Source organism: Pseudophryne corroboree, chromosome 5 (assembly GCF_028390025.1).
Source record: "Pseudophryne corroboree isolate aPseCor3 chromosome 5, aPseCor3.hap2, whole genome shotgun sequence".
Taxonomy (NCBI): domain Eukaryota; kingdom Metazoa; phylum Chordata; class Amphibia; order Anura; family Myobatrachidae; genus Pseudophryne; species Pseudophryne corroboree.
This window is the reverse complement of record NC_086448.1, coordinates 816,150,295-816,171,283: the sequence shown is the minus strand read 5'-3', so window position 1 is coordinate 816,171,283 and position 20,989 is coordinate 816,150,295. Positions and strand designations below refer to the sequence as shown.

Sequence of the window (20,989 nt, the reverse complement as noted above, 5' to 3'; positions counted from 1 at the left end):
GGAAACGTCAAATTGCTTAATTAGTTCTTAAGGGCGGTAGGGACGACTACCGGCACGGTGCCACTGATATTTCCTAAAAGTAAGGATTTTAGGAAACAAAATCAGACTCATTCTGGGGTTGTGTGAAGAAAAAGAAAAAAAAAAAAAAAAAAAGACAAAGTGGGTGGAATTCAAATGTTTGAAAAGTCGGTTGGGTGTCTGTTTCCTCCTGTCTATTAGATCGGAAAAATCAGACTCCCAACTGACTTTTCAAACATTTGAATCTCCCCCAGTGAGGTCTATAAAAATCGCGTATCTCATTTTCTCTTTAATTGAATCGGAAAACCCAGCGGTTGCGGGAGAACCCTGCGTTGCATTTTTTTTTAAATAAAATCTCCCGCACACAACTGAATTTCCCCCGTATGGATCTCTACCCAAGCCACGCTTTGAGATTTGGTTAGTAATAGTGGTACTTATCTCTTAAGCCTGTAATAGCTTTATACTACCTACAGTGGTTTAAATTGCAGAATGAGAAGGGAAATGTTCTCTCAAAATACCAAAACAATACAGTTGAGTAGACAAGGCCAGTTTATTTAATGATCTGTACACAGACATCAGACAAGCAAATCTTTGCATACAGCAACACAATAGATAATAAATAAGAAAAACGTCCACTTATAGAATTTTATTGTAATCACTATACACGTTAAAGTCTATAAATACACCTCATCATGCCGTTTTATGCTGTAAACACTTTCAATAAACCTCTTAAATACAGGCACATCTTTCAGTACAAACATGCTCTGATACAATGCAGTTACCAATAAAACACATTACCATAGGTAACAATAAATACTTCACAGATAGCCAAGCATACCTACAGCGGAAACTGGGGCCCTATGAAATGACGCGGAGAACAGCAGCTTTGCTAGGAGTATTTGAAACGTTTTCATATACATTACAAACACACAAAAGAGTAGACTACATTATACAAGAGTACTTTGAGGTAAGATAATCTTCCCAGTGCTGATGAACTAGTGCAGGACAATGAGGAAAAATCACACAATAAGCCTAGCTAATAAACTCGTTAAAGCGCAGCCAGGCTGCACTATAAATCGGTTTTAGAACTGAAGTACAACATTTTAAATTCAATGACTTTTAAATAAAGATTTTAAATTCAAATCTTTGAAAGTCAAATAGATTTTAAATAAAGATTTAACTAAAGTGCAACAGTTGAAATTCAATGACCTTTAAATAAAGATTTTAAATTCAAACCTTTGAAAGTCAAATAGATTTTAAATAAAGATTTTAAATTCAAACCTTTGAAAATAAAAATTTGTAAATAAACATTTTAAATTCAATAACTTTATTTTAGTATTTTAGTGCAATTTATATAGAGGGGAGAAGAAAAGCTATATATCATTTTTTTTTCCTTTTTTGGTTGCTTCAAAGAAGCTTTGAGAGGGTTCAGTGATAAAGTGCAAAATGAAAACTTAGGTGAAGTAGTGTCAAATTGAAGTTACTCAATTTGATAAGTGCTCTACGTGCAGTCGCTAACGATACAAATGAGAAAGTATCATATTTCTATTAACTCTATAATCTAACAATGCTCCGCCTAGATTAGGACTGAATTTGTCCACTTTAGGGTCCTTTTATGGATTGCAATTTCATCATGCAGTCTATAGAAAGTGCTTAGCAAAAGCAACACCGGGTAAAGCCAAGTGTCTAAATGAATTTAATAGTTTAGGAACTATATAGTTATAATAGATTATTAGAGATTAAAAAAAAATCAAAATGGCAGATAACACGCAGCCCCCAATTTAAGACACGATAAATAGGGGAATCCCTACCTTTTGGACGAGATAACTGTAAAAATAAATTAAATCCTGGTGCAAAGTTACAGTAAGTGGGTGGGTGGTAAATTGGTGCGATAGTAGACCATACCTGGGGGACTATATAAAAGAGTTGAAACGTTTGTGTTTCCTTATAGATTAATGCCCAATATAGATAATAATTGACAGTTTCATTAAAAAATAAATAATAATAATAATAATAATAATAGAAACTCACTTTTGGAAGGGTTTGGCTTTTCTAAAGAGAACATTCCATGTAACAGACGCTAAATACAATCATTGCTACATATAATGGTCTATTATCACACTAAGAGGCAAATTCAAAGACAGGTGCTGCGCAAGTGGCAGTGGTAGTAGCCCATTTCTGCTCGCTCCTGCATGGGCTGCGAGCAGAAATAAGTGAGCAACGCACATGCCGCAAAGTCGTCCCACTGTCAGGTCACGTAATTGAATCGGCCCCTAACTGACCACCACCCCACCCCCCACTGAAAATGTTATGTTCTAAACACAAGAACCGTCAGATGTTTTGCGTAGTGTATGTAAAGCCATCAAGCAGCAGCCACGCATCATAGTGCCAATGTTGAAAGCAGGGTCGGGATTTCCTCTCTGCGTATTGAATGCCCATAAAACTGTAGGGAGCATAGGCACAGCCACAGCTAAAAGATCAGTTAAAAAATGGTTGCTCCAGTGTGTTTTGGCCAGACCGGTTTGCACTGTCCCATTACAGGATGGTCGCAGTGAAGGTCTGTCAAAATCAAGTTCTTTCATGGCACGGTTTGAGAAGGCAACGGGAAGTAGATCACTATGAAGGGAATCTGGGGATAAAAGGATGGCTGAATTGGGATCATCGGGGGTCAAGTCAATTACACCTGTGGAACCCGCAGAACATATGAATTGGATACCATGTAGAAAAGAGGATGATCTACCAATTGGATTGTCATTGTAGGATTTAAAAATCTTGAGGATGAGGTTTTCAAGATCCAGGCTGTAAGGAACAACATCTGTCTGGATTGCCTGCTCCATCCAGCGCGAACCTTGAGCCCATTTCGAATGTACTTTTTCGTCATCCTTCTCAAAACGAATGCCGGCCAGCAAAGTAGAATTCAGATTGGCCAGACTACCAAGGTCACTCCTGGTTTCCATCATACTGTCCTCGTACAGATCGTCTCGGTTTGCAAAGTCATCGTTCAGGAGCAGATCACAGTCTGCCATTTCCTCGGTGGCTTGGTCTTCCATTTGTAGTCCTTCTGAGATTTTATCATACATCGCACTCTCAGTCAGAGAAGCTCCTGGTGATCTGCAAATGTAGTCCAAGCACGGTTCATCTCTGAATGCCTCATCCTGGGCCAACTCCATCCTGCGCAGCAGGGTCTCCAGTTTCTGGTTCTGAATATTTATGTCTACGAAATGTTTCTGGATTCCTTTGTCCTTCTCAACCAAACTGTCTTTCATAGTCTCGATAAACTGCTTTAATTGTTTTATTTCCTTCCGGGCTTCTTTTAGGGCAAGCTGGGCCTCAACGCGATGGCACTCCTCTTCAATCCAGTCTTCTCTCATACGGGCTAGCTGAGATTTCAAGTCTTCTATTTCCGATTCCCTGCAATTTCAAAAAGAATAATTATAACCCCAAATATGAAGTTTAAAAGGACAACTCTTCTAAAAAAATAAATACATTTTTTTTTAATTTAAAGTACTCTTGCAGGGGCGTTTTAAGAGAGGAGGAGGCCCGGGTGCAGCCGCCTCCATTCGGGGGCCCCGCCTCTCTGCCGGCAGCGCTGATAGTCTGAGCACTAGAGCGCTCAGACTGTACTGCGTATGCGCAGATCTCTGGGAAAATGGCGCGGCGGCCATTTTCCCTGAGATTTCTCTACTGCGCATGCGCAGAACTCAGTGAAAATGGCCACTGGGCCATTTTCACTGAGTTTTAACACCGCCGTGGACGTCGCTGTGGGACTCCGGAGGGGTGAGTATTCAGAAAATGGGTGCAGCGTGTGCGGTGGGGCCCCCCTCTGGACTCAGGGGCCCGTGTGCACCACACACACTGCACCCATTATAGAAACACCAGTGTACTCTTGATACTTAAACTAGCAACAGCAAGTTGCTGCCCGCTGCGCAATGGGTGGAGTCAGCAACAGGCAGCTAATGACTGTAAGAGGGAATCCCAATAGTACAAACCCAGTGGGATTAAACAAATCTGATCGCCTGGCCCAGCGAAGTGCATCCGTTCACAGATATTACTGCCACACAATCGTACAGAAGAATTTTTTTTTTTCTTACAGCGGAGAAACACTTTACATGAAGGCAATATTCATCAGATACCTTTCCTGTAGTGCACCCCGGGACTCTTTCAGCTTTGCGTTCAGGTGGCGAATGCAGACCTCCTTCTGTTGTAGTGGCGTCAGATACTGCTCAGGAGAAGGCGGTTTGATGCCGTGGTTATTGCCGCAAGAGGTGTACCGCACGGTACGCCTATAGAAGAAAAGACAGAAGGACTTGGTATCTGTATAATGACAATTTTAAAAAAGCTTGAAGCTTAAATGGGCATCTTTCCCATCAGCATTGCTACCTCACAAGACTGAGGTCTTGGGTTCAGTTCCCATAAAAGGTATGTGTGTGCGATTGTGCATTGTAGGGAACTTAGCTCCAATGGTTTAGGGAGTGATGCGAATGATTACTAATGGTCGGTCCGTCTTACTGTCTGCAATCATGTAAAGTGCTTTCAATCCTATTGGGAGAAAGACACTGTATAAATAAAGCTTTATTATTTAAATCCTGATGTGTTTTAGAAGGATGACTAACATTGAAAAGCCCATCTATGGTTTTGTAGTTATGTCGGTATTCAGACTGTGAACATGGTCTGACATCCAGTGGTCCCCATCCAGACTTGTTAATTGCTCTTCCCAGCCAGATATCTCGGGTTTAGTCTGACTTAGAGTTTTTGTCAGGATGTACTCCAAAAAGCTGGGACTCTCCCCTTTCGGTGGACACTGACAGCTTGTCTCTACTATGTCCAGAACCAGAGATATCAGCCTTCCAGCAGCTGGTCCCTGCTCCAGCTCCACACACCTGGTATATAGTTTTATATTTTCGTTGGTGGATTACTCTGGCTCCTGACCTCTGATCCCCAAGTCCCCAGTACCTCCTGAAAGGTGAGACTCTTTAGTTTTTATCCCATTAAAGCTAAGAAATTTATTTTTAGGAACTTGAGATATCTGCAGGCAAGCAAGCTGCCCTCCCACCAGAAAATAATGAATAATAAGCCCACTCCACTATCCACCCCTCCCCTACGTATTGAACACTCCCTACCATCCTGGAAGTCATGTACCGGGACCCCTTTATTCAGCTCAATGCCCCCTTCTACAGTTAAGTGTTCTCCCTTCGGCCCCATCTCCCACCATCTGTGCAGTAAAGGAGTAATTCGCAGAAATTACTGCTCCAGGTCCTACATGCTGAGCGGAAGATAAAACACCCCCTAACGCCCGCGGGACATCAAAGCTGCCGCTGATAGCACCCCCCACCCCTACCGCTGGAGGATGGATAGGGGGGCCAGTGCATTGCTGTGCCCAGGGGCCTACACTGCTGTTAAGATATCCCTGGCTCCTGCTACAAAATTACAACAGCAAACAGACATGGGCAGTACGGATGGTGTAATGGTTAGCATTACTGCCTCACAGCACTGAGGTCATGGGTTCGATTCCTACCATGGCCCTAACTGTGGGGAGTTTGTATATATGTGTGTGTGTGTGTGTGTGTGTGTGTGTGTACACATGTGGTAGGGAATATAGATTGTAAGCTCCACTGGGGCAGGGACTGACGTGAATGGACAAAATATTCTCTGTAAAGCGCTGCGGAATATGTGTGCGCTATATAAATAACTGATAATAAATAAACAGAAACTAGGTGACGCTGGTACACAGACACAAAATACCATTGATACAATTTATTAAAAGCAATAAACATACAAAAAGGTAAAAATAAATTAATAATTACAAAATAATAAATATTACTGAGAAAAAGAAAAAAAAAACCCAGTAAATAACTTACATGGAAAAAGTCATTATCAGTTAAAAAGCTAAAATAATTGATCTCCAATTAAAAATCTGCAATTCCCCCAGAATTCCAAACTGCCGAATTGCAGAAGCAAAATGATAGATCCCAAGCTGTTATAGAGAGTAATATGGGGCCGAATGAATAGGTTACCAGTGTCAGTACTAATGATCCTTAGTCAGACATCCCGTAAATCGTTCCATAAACAGATGTGTATTAGAGATGTCCGCGGCGACTCTCCGTGAATCCCGTCTGTTCCACGCAGCCACTAACAAAACCAATACAGGTATCCAAGCTGATACGGAACGTTTACTGTAGCTACTCTTATAAAAGCAGTAAATGCTCTGCTTTAGCAAACCTGGACTTAACATGGACCCCCATGTCATCAACGCGTTTCTCCGCACTGCAGGTGGCTTCATCCGCCTCTACCTCGCATCGAGGACATGGGGGTCTCTATTCCTGCTACTGAAGGACTATTCTTATCCCCCAATTTATGATCTGCCTTGCTGGGACCAGTCTTACTACTATTCATGATTGCAAAAGTTAAGTCAACTCGTCCCACACACTGGGGAAGATGTATTAAGCCTAGAGAAGGGATAAAGAAGTAATAAAGCAGTGATAAGTGGAAGGTGATAACGCACCAGCTAATCAACTCCAATATATAAATTGACAGTTAGCAGCTGTTTGGCTGGTGCGTTATCACCTTGCACTTATCACTGCTTTATCTCTTCTCCAGGTTAATACATCTGCCCCATTGTTTGTAAAGGGATTATTCATCCGGTAGCCAAGGCACATCTGACTACTGGCTGTTACACTCACAGAAACATTGCCAGCCTCTCACTGGGGATGCTACGGTGACCTACGGAGGGGATGGACCGTTCAGGTCTACCAAAAGACGAGCATTTTCTGCAGATTTTTAATCCGAGATCAATTATTTTAGCTTTTTAGCGGATAATTACTTTTCCCATGGAAGCGGATTATTGTATTTTTTTCATTACAGATTTTTTATTTTTGCCTTTATTTGTATGTTTATTGCTTTTAATAAATTGTATCAACTATTTGTATTGAGTCTGTATTGAGCACCACCCAGTATCTGTAAGCCAGAACGTAGCACTAGTAATCAGCGCAGACAAAAGTAATGCAGAAATGTATGGATGGACGCGAGTGCAGCGCAGAAGAGCTACTGTACCACTAGTGGGCGCCATATACCCAATAACAGATCAGACTGAGTGTATGAAAGCTACCAGAGACACAAGGCTGGCCATAGAATCGTAGAATACACTTAAACAACAGGTGAAGTCTGTCCCCAATGACCACAGCTGCTTCTGAAATAAGGAGCTCTGGGAACATTACAGGCATTGCTCTCCTCCTGGGGACAGTACATACCTCAGGGTGGGGCTGGTGTCGCTGCCTTTGTAGGAGCCCGAGTTACTGGTGCTGGGAGAGGAGATTCCATATGCATCATGAGCATTCGCCGGGTTCATCGGACTCCTGTACATCACGGAGAAGAGGTCACGGGACGCAGGGGGACTGTGCACCGGTTTCCCTGATGAACACGTGTGACCCTGTCCAGGAGACACACGGCTGGAGCAAGCACACGGAAGATTGTAAGTTAGAAGAAAACCACAAAAAAAAAAAAGTTCAAATATGGATTTCACAGTAAAAAGCAAAAAAAAAAAAAAAAACAGGAGGACAATTGTTATCCCATCAAAAGACACAAGCAAAAACCAATAATACATTTTAATGGGCCATGCCAACACTATTCATGCATTATAGATCAAGGTACACTGTATTAATGTCAAAGTAAATCTATCTGCAGTTCCTCAGATTGGCAGAAGACACAGGACGCTCTGTGTTACACAGGCGTTATTCATCAGATTGGGATTTATATATTGGATCCACATTCATGCTGGATTTTAGAATTGACACCAAAAGGGAGGAAAATAAAAGGATTCATTTGGAGTGGGTCTGACAAACAACCGCCATCAACTCATCTTCTAGTGTTACTTTGTATGGATGACAAGAATATTGCTTGTATGGCAGTTGTTCCCAAACTCTGCGCTGCGGCTCTCTGGGGTGCTGCGGCACGCTCACCGGGGTGTGCCACGGCTCATTTATTAATTGGAGTATTTTTTTTTATATTTTTTGTGCATGAGGAAGAGGGTGGTGGGTAGATGAGTGGGGGGGGGGGGTAGCGTGTGGGAGCGGTCCTTTTAGTGGAAAGCAACAGGCAGTGAACTGTAGGCCACACTACAGTATGTGTCTGATCCCACTTCCTGGATGATCTGAGGAGCGGTGCTGCAGAACAGCGCTGGTGAGCGCAACAAAAGCTAAGTAAGGTGGGTGGGGCCGTATAGATAAATAGGGGGGGGGGGGGGGTGTCTGTATTGATAAACTATAGAGGGAACCTGCAGTGAGAGCTAGAAGTCTGCAAAGAAAGACACAGAGAGGGGCTGCAGTGGGAGAGACACGGAGGGGGGCTGCAGTGGGAGAGACACGGAGGGGGGCTGCAGTGGGAGAGACACGGAGGGGGGCTGCAGTGGGAGAGACACGGAGGGGGGCTGCAATGGGAGAGACGGAGAGGGGCTGCAATGGGAGAGACACGGAGGGGGGGCCTGCAGTGGGAGAGACACGGAGGGGGGGCCTGCAGTGGGAGAGACACGGAGGGGGGCTGCAATGGGGGAGACACGGAGGGGGGCTACAATGGGGGAGACACGGAGGGGGGCTGCAGTGGGAGAGGGGCTGCAATGGGAGAGACACGGAGGGGGGCTGCAATGGGGGAGACACGGAGGGGGGCTGCAATGGGGGAGACACGGAGGGGGGCTGCAATGGGGAGAGACACGGAGAGGGGCTGCAAGGGGGGCTGCAATGGGGGAGACACGGAGGGGGGCTGCAATGGGGGAGACACGGAGAGGGGCTGCAGTGGGAGAGACACGGAGAGGGGCTGCAGTGGGAGAGACACGGAGGGGGGGCTGCAGTGGGAGAGACACGGAGGGGGGGCTGCAGTGGGAGAGACACGGAGGGGGGGCTGCAGTGGGAGAGACACGGAGGGGGGGCTGCAGTGGGAGAGGGGCTGCAATGGGAGAGAAATGGAGAGGGGCTGCAATGAGAGAGACACGAAGGGGAGCTGCAATGGGGGAGACACGGAGAGGGGCTGCAATGGGGGAGACACGGAGAGGGGCTGCAATGGGGGAGACACGGAGAGGGGCTGCAATGGGGGAGACACGGAGGGGGGCTGCAGTGGGAGAGACACGGAGAGGGGCTGCAGTGGGAGAGACACGGAGAGGGGCTGCAGTGGGAGAGAAATGGAGAGGGGCTGCAGTGGGAGAGAAATGGAGAGGGGCTGCAGTGGGAGAGAAATGGAGGGGGGGCTGCAATGGGAGAGAAATGGAGAGGGGCTGCAATGGGAGAGAAATGGAGAGGGGCTGCAATGGGAGAGACACGGAGGGGGGCTGCAATGGGAGAGACACGGAGAGGGGCTGCAATGGGAGAGAAATGGAGAGGGGCTGCAATGGGAGAGACACGGAGGGGGGCTGCAATGGGAGAGACACGGAGAGGGGCTGCAATGGGAGAGATACGGAGAGGGGCTGCAATGGGAGAGACAGGGAGGGGGGCTTATTACATTATTTTGACCCAGCTGTTTAAAAAATTTGAACCACTAGGTAATTTTGACGTAGGGTTGCCTTGAAAAAATGATGGAGACTTAAAAGGGTGCCTCGAATTGAGAAAGTTTGGGAACCACTGAATTAGTGTAATTTTTTTTTTGTGCATCTGGAGAGGGGTTGGGGCGGCGAGCCGAGCAGAGGGAGAAGTCCGTTCAGCAGAAGGCAGTGAATTGCTAGCATTAGTGCTGAAACACACTACCCGGCTTTTGCCGGCCGGGAAAAAGCCGGACGGCTTTTTCCCGTGCCGGCATTGTAGTTAACAGTGTGAGGGCTAGGGTCCCTTCACACTGCACGGCCCCGGCCCGGCTGCCGGGTTGCAGCCGGGTCTCACCACTGGAAGGTCCGGCGGCCGGGCGGCCGCCGGGCCGTCTTTGGAGCCAGTAAACCATGTGTGTGAAGGGGAGCTTTCACACACAACGGTGTTTTCTGAAGCCGTGTCTGATGCTGCGCATGCGCACAGCATCACACACGGCTCAAAGCCGTCCTGTGTGACAGACACTGCCGGTTTCTCCCGGATGGCAAAAAGCCGGACAAAGTTTGTCCGGCTTTTTGCCATCCGGGAAAAACCGGAGTGTGTGTTACAGCCCTTAGACACTTGTAGATACATCAATTGGCCACAAGAGGGAGTCAGCTGCACTATGTATAATTCGGGAAGACATGGAAAAACACTTTTCATTGTGTCAAATTATTTCCACAAGAGAGAAACCATGGGGTATATTTACTAAAATTCGTATTTTTCAGAGTGAGATTAAAGTTCAAACACAAATGACATCGAATGTGTTAATTTGCAACTTTTTGAATTTATTACGACTAATTTACTATGCTGTCGTATTCTGCATTTTCGAGTTTTCCGATGTCGATGTCATTCGTATTTTCTGGCAGTGTTTTACGGGAGTGAATAGTAAAACACTGCCGACATTAACACAATGAATCTCGGCCGGATCTGTGAGATCCGTGCAGGGCTTCATTGTGCACCTTTCAAAAAATGAAACATTGTTAAAAATCACGGGAAAAAATGCGTGCGGTCCCCCCTCCTAAGCAAAACCAGCTTCGGGCTCTTTGAGCCGGTCCTGGTTGAAAAAAAAATTTGGGAAAAATAATGACAGGGGTTCCCCCATATTTCATAAACCAGCACCGGGCTCTGCGCCTGGTCCAAAAAATACGGGGGACAAAAAGCGTAGGGGTCCCCCGTATTTTTTGAACCAGCACCGGGCTCCACTAGTCAGAGAGATAATGCCACAGCCGGGGGACACTTTTATATAGGTCCCTGCGGCCCTGGCATTAAATCACTAACTAGTCACCCCTGGCCGGGGTACCCTGGAGGAGTGGGGACCCCTTAAATCAAGGGGTCCCCCCCCTCCAGCCACCCAAGGGCCAGGGGTGAAGCCCGAGGCTGTCCCCCCCCATCCAAGGGCGGCGGATGAGGGGCCGATAGCCTTGTGTAAAATAAAAGAATATTGTTGTTTGCAGAAGAACTACAAGTCCCAGCAAGCCTCCCCCGCAAGCTGGTACTTGGAGAACCACAAGTACCAGCATGCAGGGGTAAAGGAAAAAAAAGAATTTATGTACATACATGACTTAAAGATGACAAAATTGAGCAGGCGGCTAAAAAATAAAAATATAGTTAATATTCTTAAACATTTTTCACTTTCTGATGGATGATTTGAACATTCCATTCTGCAAATTTTACTTAAATACATTTATTTTTATTGCTGTGCTTTTCAGCCATGTATAAACCAGATCAGTCCATGTGTATTGTCCAGGGATTAAATACAAAACTTCTCTCTGCATCCAAATGTACCCAGTACAGAGTCCTGCCAAGTTGTGTTGTATATCACAGTTTAACGGCAAACGGCTCCACCAGATGATGAAAACCATGACTAAAAAGCACCAGAGGCATCTAGAATGAAAAGCCTGTGTATCTAGTAAAAGGTTACTGTAAGATACAAGCCATTAAAAGGGCCTGGACGTTATAACACCTTTACCAACACCAACATAATTAGCAATTTCATGTAGTAAACTTTACAGGCTGTTTGGATGATGTAATAACACTCCTCCCCAGTATGTGCGTACAATGTTGAATGAATGGACACCGTGACATTGTGTTATATATGAAGGTGCACCAAAAACATTTCACAGAATGATGCAATTATATGGTGGTGCTACACATGCAGTCACCTCTCTGCGGCTATCCTGGGGACGCGTTTCTGAGGCTCTGCGCGGTAAGGCAGCCTTCCGGAACAGGAGAGAGGAGAAAAGCATTGCTAGTATCCATCACATGATATAGGAAAAATTGAAATGCGAAAGAAAATACCGCCTCGGATCATGTATTTGCGCCATGTACAATCTATACATTAAAATTAATTTTAAATACCACCCTCTTCAATGCCGACCGCACTATGCCCGTTGTCAGAGCCGTAACTAGACTTTTTGGTGCCCTGTGCCAGAGAGAATTGCCCCCCCACCCCCCCAATTTTTGCAATAGAGACATAAGATGCATGCCTCGTGGGGAAGGGGCATGACAAGATTGATCACAGGGAAAGCCCATGCTATGATACCCCTTCCCACTCGTACATACATAATACACATTTATAGACCACTGCAAGAAAATGGATTTGGACACAAATCCGCTTTATACCACATTCATGCACTTACCTTGAGAGCTCATTGTTATCCAGTTACAATACCCTTTATTAAATAACACATTTCATTATACTGCCATACCCAGGATTCAAACCTGTAACCTGTTGAATTCTAATCAAACACCCTACTCACTGAGCTATTTGATCCTGCATAAAAACTATGAACACTATATGAAGCTACTGGTACTTTGTAAAAAAATAAAAAAAAAAAAAAAAATATTAATTCAGCATTGTAATTGAGCAGATCTATGGGGGTCATTCCGACCCGATCGCACGCTGCACTTCTTCGCAGCCGTGCGATCGGGTCGGAACTGCGCCAGCGCCGCAGTGCGCCGGCGCATGGCAGTCAATGTTGCCTAGTGATCTCCTCTGAGACAGAGCAGGTCGCTAGGCGGGAGGGGGTTGAACGGCGGCGTTTAGCCGCCATTTAGGAGGAGCGGTCTTAGCACAGCTACGATCAACTCGGAATGACCCCCTATGTCGTGTGCAGCCACACATCCAATCTCTTGCTGCCACACACTACATAGATCTGCTCAGCCACAATGCTGATAATTTTTTCACAAAGTACAATGTAAGCTTAATATAGAATTCTTTAGCTTAGAATTCTCTATCTTTCTATGCAAGGGCAGATCGCTCAATTAAAAGATTGTGTGATTGCAATGCCACAGGCAATGGGTTCGAATCCTGGGTATGTCAGCATCTTGAAATGTAATAAAGGACAGCGTGACTGAATAACAAAGAGCTCTCAGGTTGAGTTCATGAATGTTGTATAGGTATTAGTGACAGAAGGGGTGGGGGTAGGAGACAGGGGCGGTCAGGAGATGCTGGGCTCAGAAAGGTGGGGGGGGGAAGCTGCAAGTGAAAGTAATTAAAACAGATAATTGACAAGTGCCACCAACAGCGCCCCCTACCCTGCAGCGCTATGTGCAGTGCCCCCTCCGCACACACCTAGTTACGGCCGAGCCAGTTGTAGCCTGCGTTTCAAACTAACTTTATAACGGATGACTGTACTCACACAGATTTTTTTTGTGGTGGGGATATGTACTAAAGGGCAGATAAATTGCAGCTTAGAATTCAAATGTATTTCAACATCGCTATAAAGAGGTATTAGCCAGTTTATTTGGCAGACTAGTTCGTTGAGATGGTTTAATCCTAGCGGAGGAAATGCAGTATGGGGTATACACTTTGTAACTTCAGTTTTTTCCCCCTATACTTTTACAGGGGTGTAGTATGGTATGCCGGCAGTCGGGCTCCCGGCGACCAGCATACCGGCGCCGGGAGCCCGACCGCCGGCATACCGACAGTGTGGCGAGCGCAAATGAGCCACGCTGCGGGCACGGTGGCTTTATTCTCCCTCCAGGGGGGTCGTGGACCCCCACGAGGGAGAATAAGTGTCGGCATGCCGGCTGTCGGGATCCCGGCGCCGGTATACTGTGCGCCGGGATCCCGACAGCCGGCATACTGAAGACCACCCCTTTTACAGGCATAACTAGTGTCTATACTAATAGCCGATTACCCTGTTTGTACAATAATGCGTCATATAAACAAAAGAGACCGTTCTCTTGACAGCTAAATGCTAAGATTCCATTTCCAATATAAACCATATTAAATACAAAGAAAAAAAAAGTGATATACAAACATCTGTTTTCCCCTTCAAACATCAAAATGGGCATCTTTCCTACATAGTCCAAGTGGGTACACAAACAGGACACTGTGGCGGTAATTATTTTTTGTAAGACGTCCATACTGTAGGATTTCTAGAATATTCAGAATAGTATTTAATATGAGCACTACATAAAATAGGTCCTTTCCAAAAGCACTGTGAGCCTCCGTGGCTGGACTTGCAGGGGGGGGCGTTATTTCCCGGTCTTATGTCGTTGGTTCAGGTTATTTGTTTTGTTAAAGGCCTAGAACCAGGATATAGGGGTCTTGTGTCACCCTCACAGAGCACCCCCCCACCCCCCATGCAGACTATGGGGGTAATTCAGAGTTGATCGCAGCAGTAAATTTGTTAGCAGTTGGACAAAACCATGAGCACTGCAGGTGGGGCAGATGTAACATGTGCAGAGAGAGTTAGATTTGGGTGGGTTATTTTGTTTCTGTGCAGGGTAAATACTGGCTGCTTTATTTTTACACTGCAATTTAGATTTCAGTTTGAACACACCCCACCCAAATCTAACTCTCTCTGCACATGTTACATCTGCCCCGCCTGCAGTGCACATGGTTTTTCCTAACTGCTATCAAATTTGCTGCTGCGATCAACTCTGAATTAGGCCCTATGTACAGGTGCACAAGAGTGGGCTCTTACTTGCGTGAGAATGACGTCTTCTTGCCCCCGGACACAGCACTCACGTTGACCTCTGGGGCGGATATGCTGCCGGTACTGCTGGATGAACTGAAATCCGCTTCACTTCCTAAATCGTAAAAATAAAAAAAATAATAAAAAAAGACACAAGCGGATTATGCTGCCAAACACCTGCAGGATAAATGTGATCCATTCAGGGGACAACTCTGTACATAAACATTTTCTAGGCACAATAGGATGTTACACCGTGTCCAACACGGTTATCTGGGACATATCAGCCAAAGGTCACCGGCATGTGTATGGGTCACGTGAAGGCAGCTTTCTCCTGACAAACACATATTACAGGTACATGCTGTGGGAGCATATTGGGCATCGGGATGTACTATGTATTGCATAGTGAATGCAATAAATTCTGCCACTTATCGGGTATATACGGTCAATCAGGACTTAAAGTGGTCCTGGAGAGGTGGTGGAACTCATTTACCCTGCCACCATCCCCCCTTCCTTCACATTAAGCAGAGCCAGGGCCAGTGTAGTGTTTTCAGCCCCCCTCCTCCCCTGCAAACTATAAATGAGTGCCCTACTTCCCATAATTTATAAAGGGACATTGCTCTCACAAAGAAGCAGCATGGTCACATATTAGTACCCCCAAGTCAAACTGCACATCACAGTAGCACAATCTTACTCACATTACACAGCATGTAGTGCCCCCCGATTCATATTACACCACATAGTAATGCCCCTTATTCACGTTACATCACTCAGTAGTGCCCTTCAGTCACATTACACTACACAATTGTATTACATGTTATGCCACACAGTAGTGCCCCTTATATACAGTACCCACAGTAGTGCCCCTTATACACCATTCCCACAGTAGTGCCTCTTACACATAATGACCACAGTAGTGCCGCTTATACACATCTTACCCACAGTAGTGCTGCTTATACACATATTGCCCACAGAAGTGCCGCTTATACACATCTTACCCACAGTAGTAGTACCGCTTATACACAAAATCCCCACAGTAGTAGTGCCGCTTATACACAAAATCCCCACAGTAGTGCCGCTTATACACATCTTACCCACAGTAGTGCTGCTTATACACATATTGCCCACAGAAGTGCCGCTTATACACATCTTACCCACAGTAGTGCCGCTTATACACATATTGCCCACAGAAGTGCCGCTTATACACATATTGCCCACAGTAGTGCCGCTTATACACAAAATCCCCACAGTAGTAGTGCCGCTTGTATACAGAATGCCACAGTAGTAGTGCCCTTTATACATACACAATTCCCACAATAGTAGTGTCACTTACACATAAAGCCTACAGTAGTGGCGCTTTTACACATAATGCCCACAGTAGTGCCGCTTATACACATCTCTGCCTCTGTCACTCTAGCAGCTCCCTGTGTCTCTCCAGCAGCTCCATGTCCTGTATCCCTCCAGCAGCTTCCCCACCTCTCTTGTCTCTCCAGCCCCCTCTCATCTCGTCTTCAGCATGCATACAGCCTGCTCCTCTTCATGGCTCCTCTTCCCCCTCAGCAGCGGTGACAGCATGACATCACATACACTATCCAGAAAAGGAAACCACTGGGACCTGAGGAGAGGATGAATGCTGTCCAACAGACACAGCGTGTTTGAGTTCCAGGAGGGGTGGCTGTAAATGGAGTAGGACCACGGAGCCACCAGGACCTGAGGAAGGCGGAGGTGGCTGCAGCTCACCAGTAACACTAGCGCTGCATGCATCATCATCTATTGATTTAGGTGATGGGGCATTCTTTTCTGTTGGAATTACTGTGAAAGGCAATGGAGGTGGTGGAACTAGTTCCCCCTACCATTACAGGTAGTGGAACACAGTTCCACCTCGTTCCCCCTCACTTTAACCCCTGCGGTCAATAATAATGCCAGCGTGTACCTGGAAAATCGCAGAGGACCGCTGTCCTGATAAGAGCTCGCCCTTGCGATAGAAGAAGTGCGCTCTCAACCTTCTGTGCACATGTAGAATGAGAGCGTGCAGGGGGCACACACTCCGTTACGAATGTTCTTCTGTTGGGCATCTAAACATGGCATTGCCCACTGGGTCCAAGCTACGCAGCCAAACCTCCGAAAATGGCATTTTCTGAATTTTACCCTCATTTTCAGCTTTAGTACATCCTGCCCATAGTAAGTACAGTGAAGCAGCACAATTATTTATGTATTTGTACTGTTATATTCTAGACCAGGGGTGGGGAACCTTTTTTCTACCGAGGGCCATTTGGATATTTATAAAATCCTTCGGGGGCCATACAAAAATTCTCAACTTAAAAAATTACCCTGCCCCCCAGCAGGTCTGCCCCATAGAGGTACTGTGTGTGCGCGCCGGAGGCGCGCGCGCCCAAAAAATGTGTGGCCAGTTAAAATGGGACGTGATACACATATGCCCCCAATAGTGCAGTGCCAGATCCACAATTGCCCCCACAGTGCCAGGTATACAAATGCCCCTCACAGTGCCAGGTATACAGATGTCCCCACAGTGCCAGGTATACAGATGCCCCCACAGTGCCAGGTATACAGATGCCCCCACAGTGCCAAGTGTACAAATGCCCCTCACAGTGCCAGGTGTACAAATGCCCTTCACAGTGCCAGGTATACAGATGTCCCCACAGTGCCAGGTATACAGATGCCCCCACAGTGCCAGGTATACAGATGCCCCCACAGTGCCAGGTATACAGATGCCCCCTCAGTGCCAGGTATACAGATGCCCCCTCAGTGCCAGGTATACAGATGTCCCCACAGTGCCAGGTATACAGATGCCCCTCACAGTGCCAGGTATACAGATGCCCCTCACAGTGCCAGGTATACAGATGCCCCTCACAGTGCCAGGTATACAGATGCCCCCACAGTGCCAGGTATACAAATGCCCCTCGCAGTGCCAGGTATACAGATGCCCCCACAGTGCCAGGTATACAAATGCCCCCACAGTGCCAGGTATACAAATGCCCCTCGCAGTGCCGGGTATACAGATGCCCCCCACAGTGCCAGGTATACAGATGCCCCCCACAGTGCCAGGTATACAGATGCCCCCCACAGTGCCAGGTATACAGATGCCCCCACAGTGCCAGGTATACAAATGCCCCCACAGTACCAGGTATACAGATGCCCCCACAGTACCAGGTATACAGATGCCCCCCACAGTGCCAGGTATACAGATGCCCCCACAGTGACCCCCCCCCCCTTCCGTGCTACTTACCGCTCCTTTCGGCGGGACACGGAGGAGAGCGCGGCTATGTTGGGCGGCGGCGTGTAGAACTGGAAACCAGCCGCCGGTTCAAGAGCCAATCAGAGCTCGCGGACCGTCAGCACCGGCTCCTTATTGGCTGCCGGTCCGCGAGCTCTGATTGGCTCACGAACCGGCGGCTGGTTTCAAGTTCGACACGCCGCCGCGCTCTCCTCCCTGTCCTGACACTGACAGCTGAGACACGCTGCCACCGGACTGAGAGGCGGCGTGTCTCACTGGGAGAAGTGGGTGGGCCGGAGCAAACGGCTTTGCGGGCCTTATACGGCCCGCGGGCCGGAGGTTTCCCACCCCTGTTCTAGACAATAGGTACTGGAAGAGGCAGTCTCTCATCCGTAAACAAGTAATACATTATTCTACACACATACAAACAACATATCCACACAAACACAAGTATACACGTACACACACACACACACACACACACACACACACCAATTAAAAGTGTCAAAGGTGTTGAAAATTTGTCCCACTGGGATGCTGGCGGTCATGTGACCAACACCCCAAAGTTGAGTATCGAGGTAGACACTGGGAAAGTGGGGTGTTTAGCAATAGCCGGCACCCACAGAGGGTTAACCCTAGCCGACACCCGCAAAGGTTTAGGGTAGGGGAGCGGTAAAATACTTACCCTCGTCCGATGTCAGGTTTCCCACTGTCGGGTTGCCGCGGTCTGTCATGTGACCACTGGAATTTCTCTACCCAACCCATCCCGCCAGATGGTGTCTCCCGGTCTCCATTCTGGAGTATCTGGCTTCCTAGTACTAGAGGACATTCGAAAAAAGGAGGTAACGCACAGTGGCGGCCCTATATACATACTCACAGTACGCGGTCGAGTAAGGCGCTGCACAGAGGGCACTCCGGCCGCGTAACCCGCCATTCACTGACTTCACTGACAGTCAATGCTGCGGACACGCCCGTACTCCCCCCCCCCCCCCCCCTCTCCCTTCCCGTGTAGTGCCGCATGATCATGCATATGTAATGAATAGCAGAGCGTCATGATGTCATGCTGCTCATTACACATGCGCAAACTGTGCTGGGGCCGGACATCGCAGCGGTGGGACTTGGAGACTTGTTTGAAAATGCAGGGGCCATCCGCTCCTGCCCACCCGCCAGGCATCCTTTGGGGGCATATATCGTGTGTATCTGGCACTGTGGGGGCATATCGTGTGTATCTGGCACTGTGGGGGCATATCGTGTGTATCTGGCACTGTGGGGGCATATCGTGTGTATCTGGCACTGTGGGGGCATATCGTGTGTATCTGGCACTGTGGGGGCATATCGTGTGTATCTGGCACTGTGGGGGCATATCGTGTGTATCTGGCACTGTGGGGGCATATCGTGTGTATCTGGCACTGTGGGGGCATATCATGCGTATCTGGCACTGTGGGGGCATATCATGCGTATCTGGCACTGTGGGGGCATATCATGCGTATCTGGCACTGTGGGGGCATATCATGCGTATCTGGCACTGTGGGGGCATATCATGCGTATCTGGCACTGTGGGGGCATATCATGCGTATCTGGCACTGTGGGGGCATATCATGCGTATCTGGCACTGTGGGGGCATATCATGCGTATCTGGCACTGTGGGGGCATATCATGCGTATCTGGCACTGTGGGGGCAAAATAGGCCCTGGTTACACATACAGACTAGGCCCGTTCATCACCGCTGTCACTATCTCCTGCTTACTGTGCCGCCACAACACCCTCCGCGGTGCTCATACACTAGTCTGGGGACCTTCATTCATCAAGATCCGTAAACTTAAAGTATTTGGCGCTTAACTGTGGGAACGACACCGTCTTCCTAAGGGAAGGAGATCGGAGCTGTGGAGAGGAATCCGTTCAGGATCTGTAGGCTGCTGGCTCAGTCGCTGTGTCTGTGCCCCACGCGAGGCCTGCCGACAGGGCTGAATCATGGCAGGCTGCAAGTTCATTTAGGAGTGGTAGGGGCTGAGCCGGCAGCTGTAATCACCGACAACTGGCCAGGAGTATTCCACCAGCCCAATGCTCACTGTCCGCCATGATTCAACCCTGTTGGCGGGCCCCCTGGGACCCGCCGGACCCTAAGCGGTCACTTTGGTAGCATAGCTATATATCTGCTTCTGCCCTTAGGTCAGGGGTGGGGAACCTTTTTTCTACCAAGGGCCATTTGGATATTTATAAAATCCTACGGGGGCCATACAAAAATTATCAACTTAAAAATGAGCCTGCCCCCAGTAGCTATGCCCCCAGTCACTTGTTATGCCCCATTAGATAGGCCACCAGTCAGTTGTTATGCCCCATTAGATATGCCCCCTAGTAGCGACGCTTACACACACACACACACACACACATTAAAAGAAAAACAAATAAATACTCACCAGCCCCGCTCCTGCTTCCGGACCGTTGCCCTCAGAACGATGGGAGAGAAGTCATGACATCTCTCCCATAACACAGCACAGCAGCACACGCACACTGCCAGAGCCGGAAGCCGGAGCTCAGGAGTGATCTCCTGCCTCCGGCTGCTACTGAGGGTAAGAAGCCGGGCGCCCACTAGTAACAAAATCTCAGCGGGCGCCTGGCTAGGTGAGCCTGGCCGGGCCGGATCAAGTGGCTCTGCGGGCCTGAGGTTCCCCACCCCCGCCTTAGGTCCTCATGACTATGGGGGTGATTCAGACTTGATCGCTGGGCTGCTAAATGGTTGTGCTGCGATCGGATAATCTCCGCCTAAGAGGAAAGTGTATAGTCGCCGTGCAAGTGTGCAATCGCATGTGTACACAGAGCTGGGAAAAAAAAAAAAAAAAAAAAAAAAAAAACAAACAACAACGCTCAGCGGACAGCTGCAAATCCACTCGCACCTCAGTCGCCATTTAATGTTTTTACCAGTCTGTGCAGTCTCTGCGTAGCGCCGGACTTACTCCTACAGTGCAATAAGAACAGGCTGATCGGGGTCGGAGCCGACGTCACACACCCTCCCTGAAAACACTTGGGAACGCCTGCCTTTTTCCTGACACCCCCAGAAAATGGTCAGTTACCGCCCACAAACATCCTCTTCCTATCAATCAGCATGCGAAGGGCTGTACAATTAAAATTTTCGCACCAGCCTGTCGTTGTTTGTCGACGCACATGCGCATTGCGGTGCATTCGCATGTACAGTCTATCGATGATCGCCCCCTATGCGAAAACGCACAGCAGCAATCAGGTCTGAATATAGCCCCAATGCATTAACGACTGGA

At 47.5% G+C, this 20,989-nt stretch overlaps 1 protein-coding gene across 5 annotated transcripts in view; it reads right to left on the bottom strand.

Annotated features, from left to right (window-relative positions):
• Positions 1 to 549: 549 nt before the first annotated feature.
• Positions 550 to 20,989, bottom strand: part of SYBU (syntabulin) — a 53,722-nt gene continuing 33,282 nt past the window's right edge. For 4 of the 5 annotated variants that reach the window (XM_063924492.1, XM_063924494.1, XM_063924495.1 and 1 more), the window contains 5 exons: positions 14,495 to 14,600; positions 11,723 to 11,776; positions 7,266 to 7,463; positions 4,152 to 4,301; positions 550 to 3,429 (listed from right to left, as the gene is read on the bottom strand). In XM_063924492.1, coding sequence (XP_063780562.1) covers positions 2,334 to 3,429; positions 4,152 to 4,301; positions 7,266 to 7,463; positions 11,723 to 11,776; positions 14,495 to 14,600 — 1,604 coding nt within the window. In that variant the 3' untranslated portion in view covers positions 550 to 2,333. The remainder of the gene's footprint in view (positions 3,430 to 4,151; positions 4,302 to 7,265; positions 7,464 to 11,722; positions 11,777 to 14,494; positions 14,601 to 20,989) is intronic. The other variant, XM_063924491.1, reaches the window with a different exon arrangement.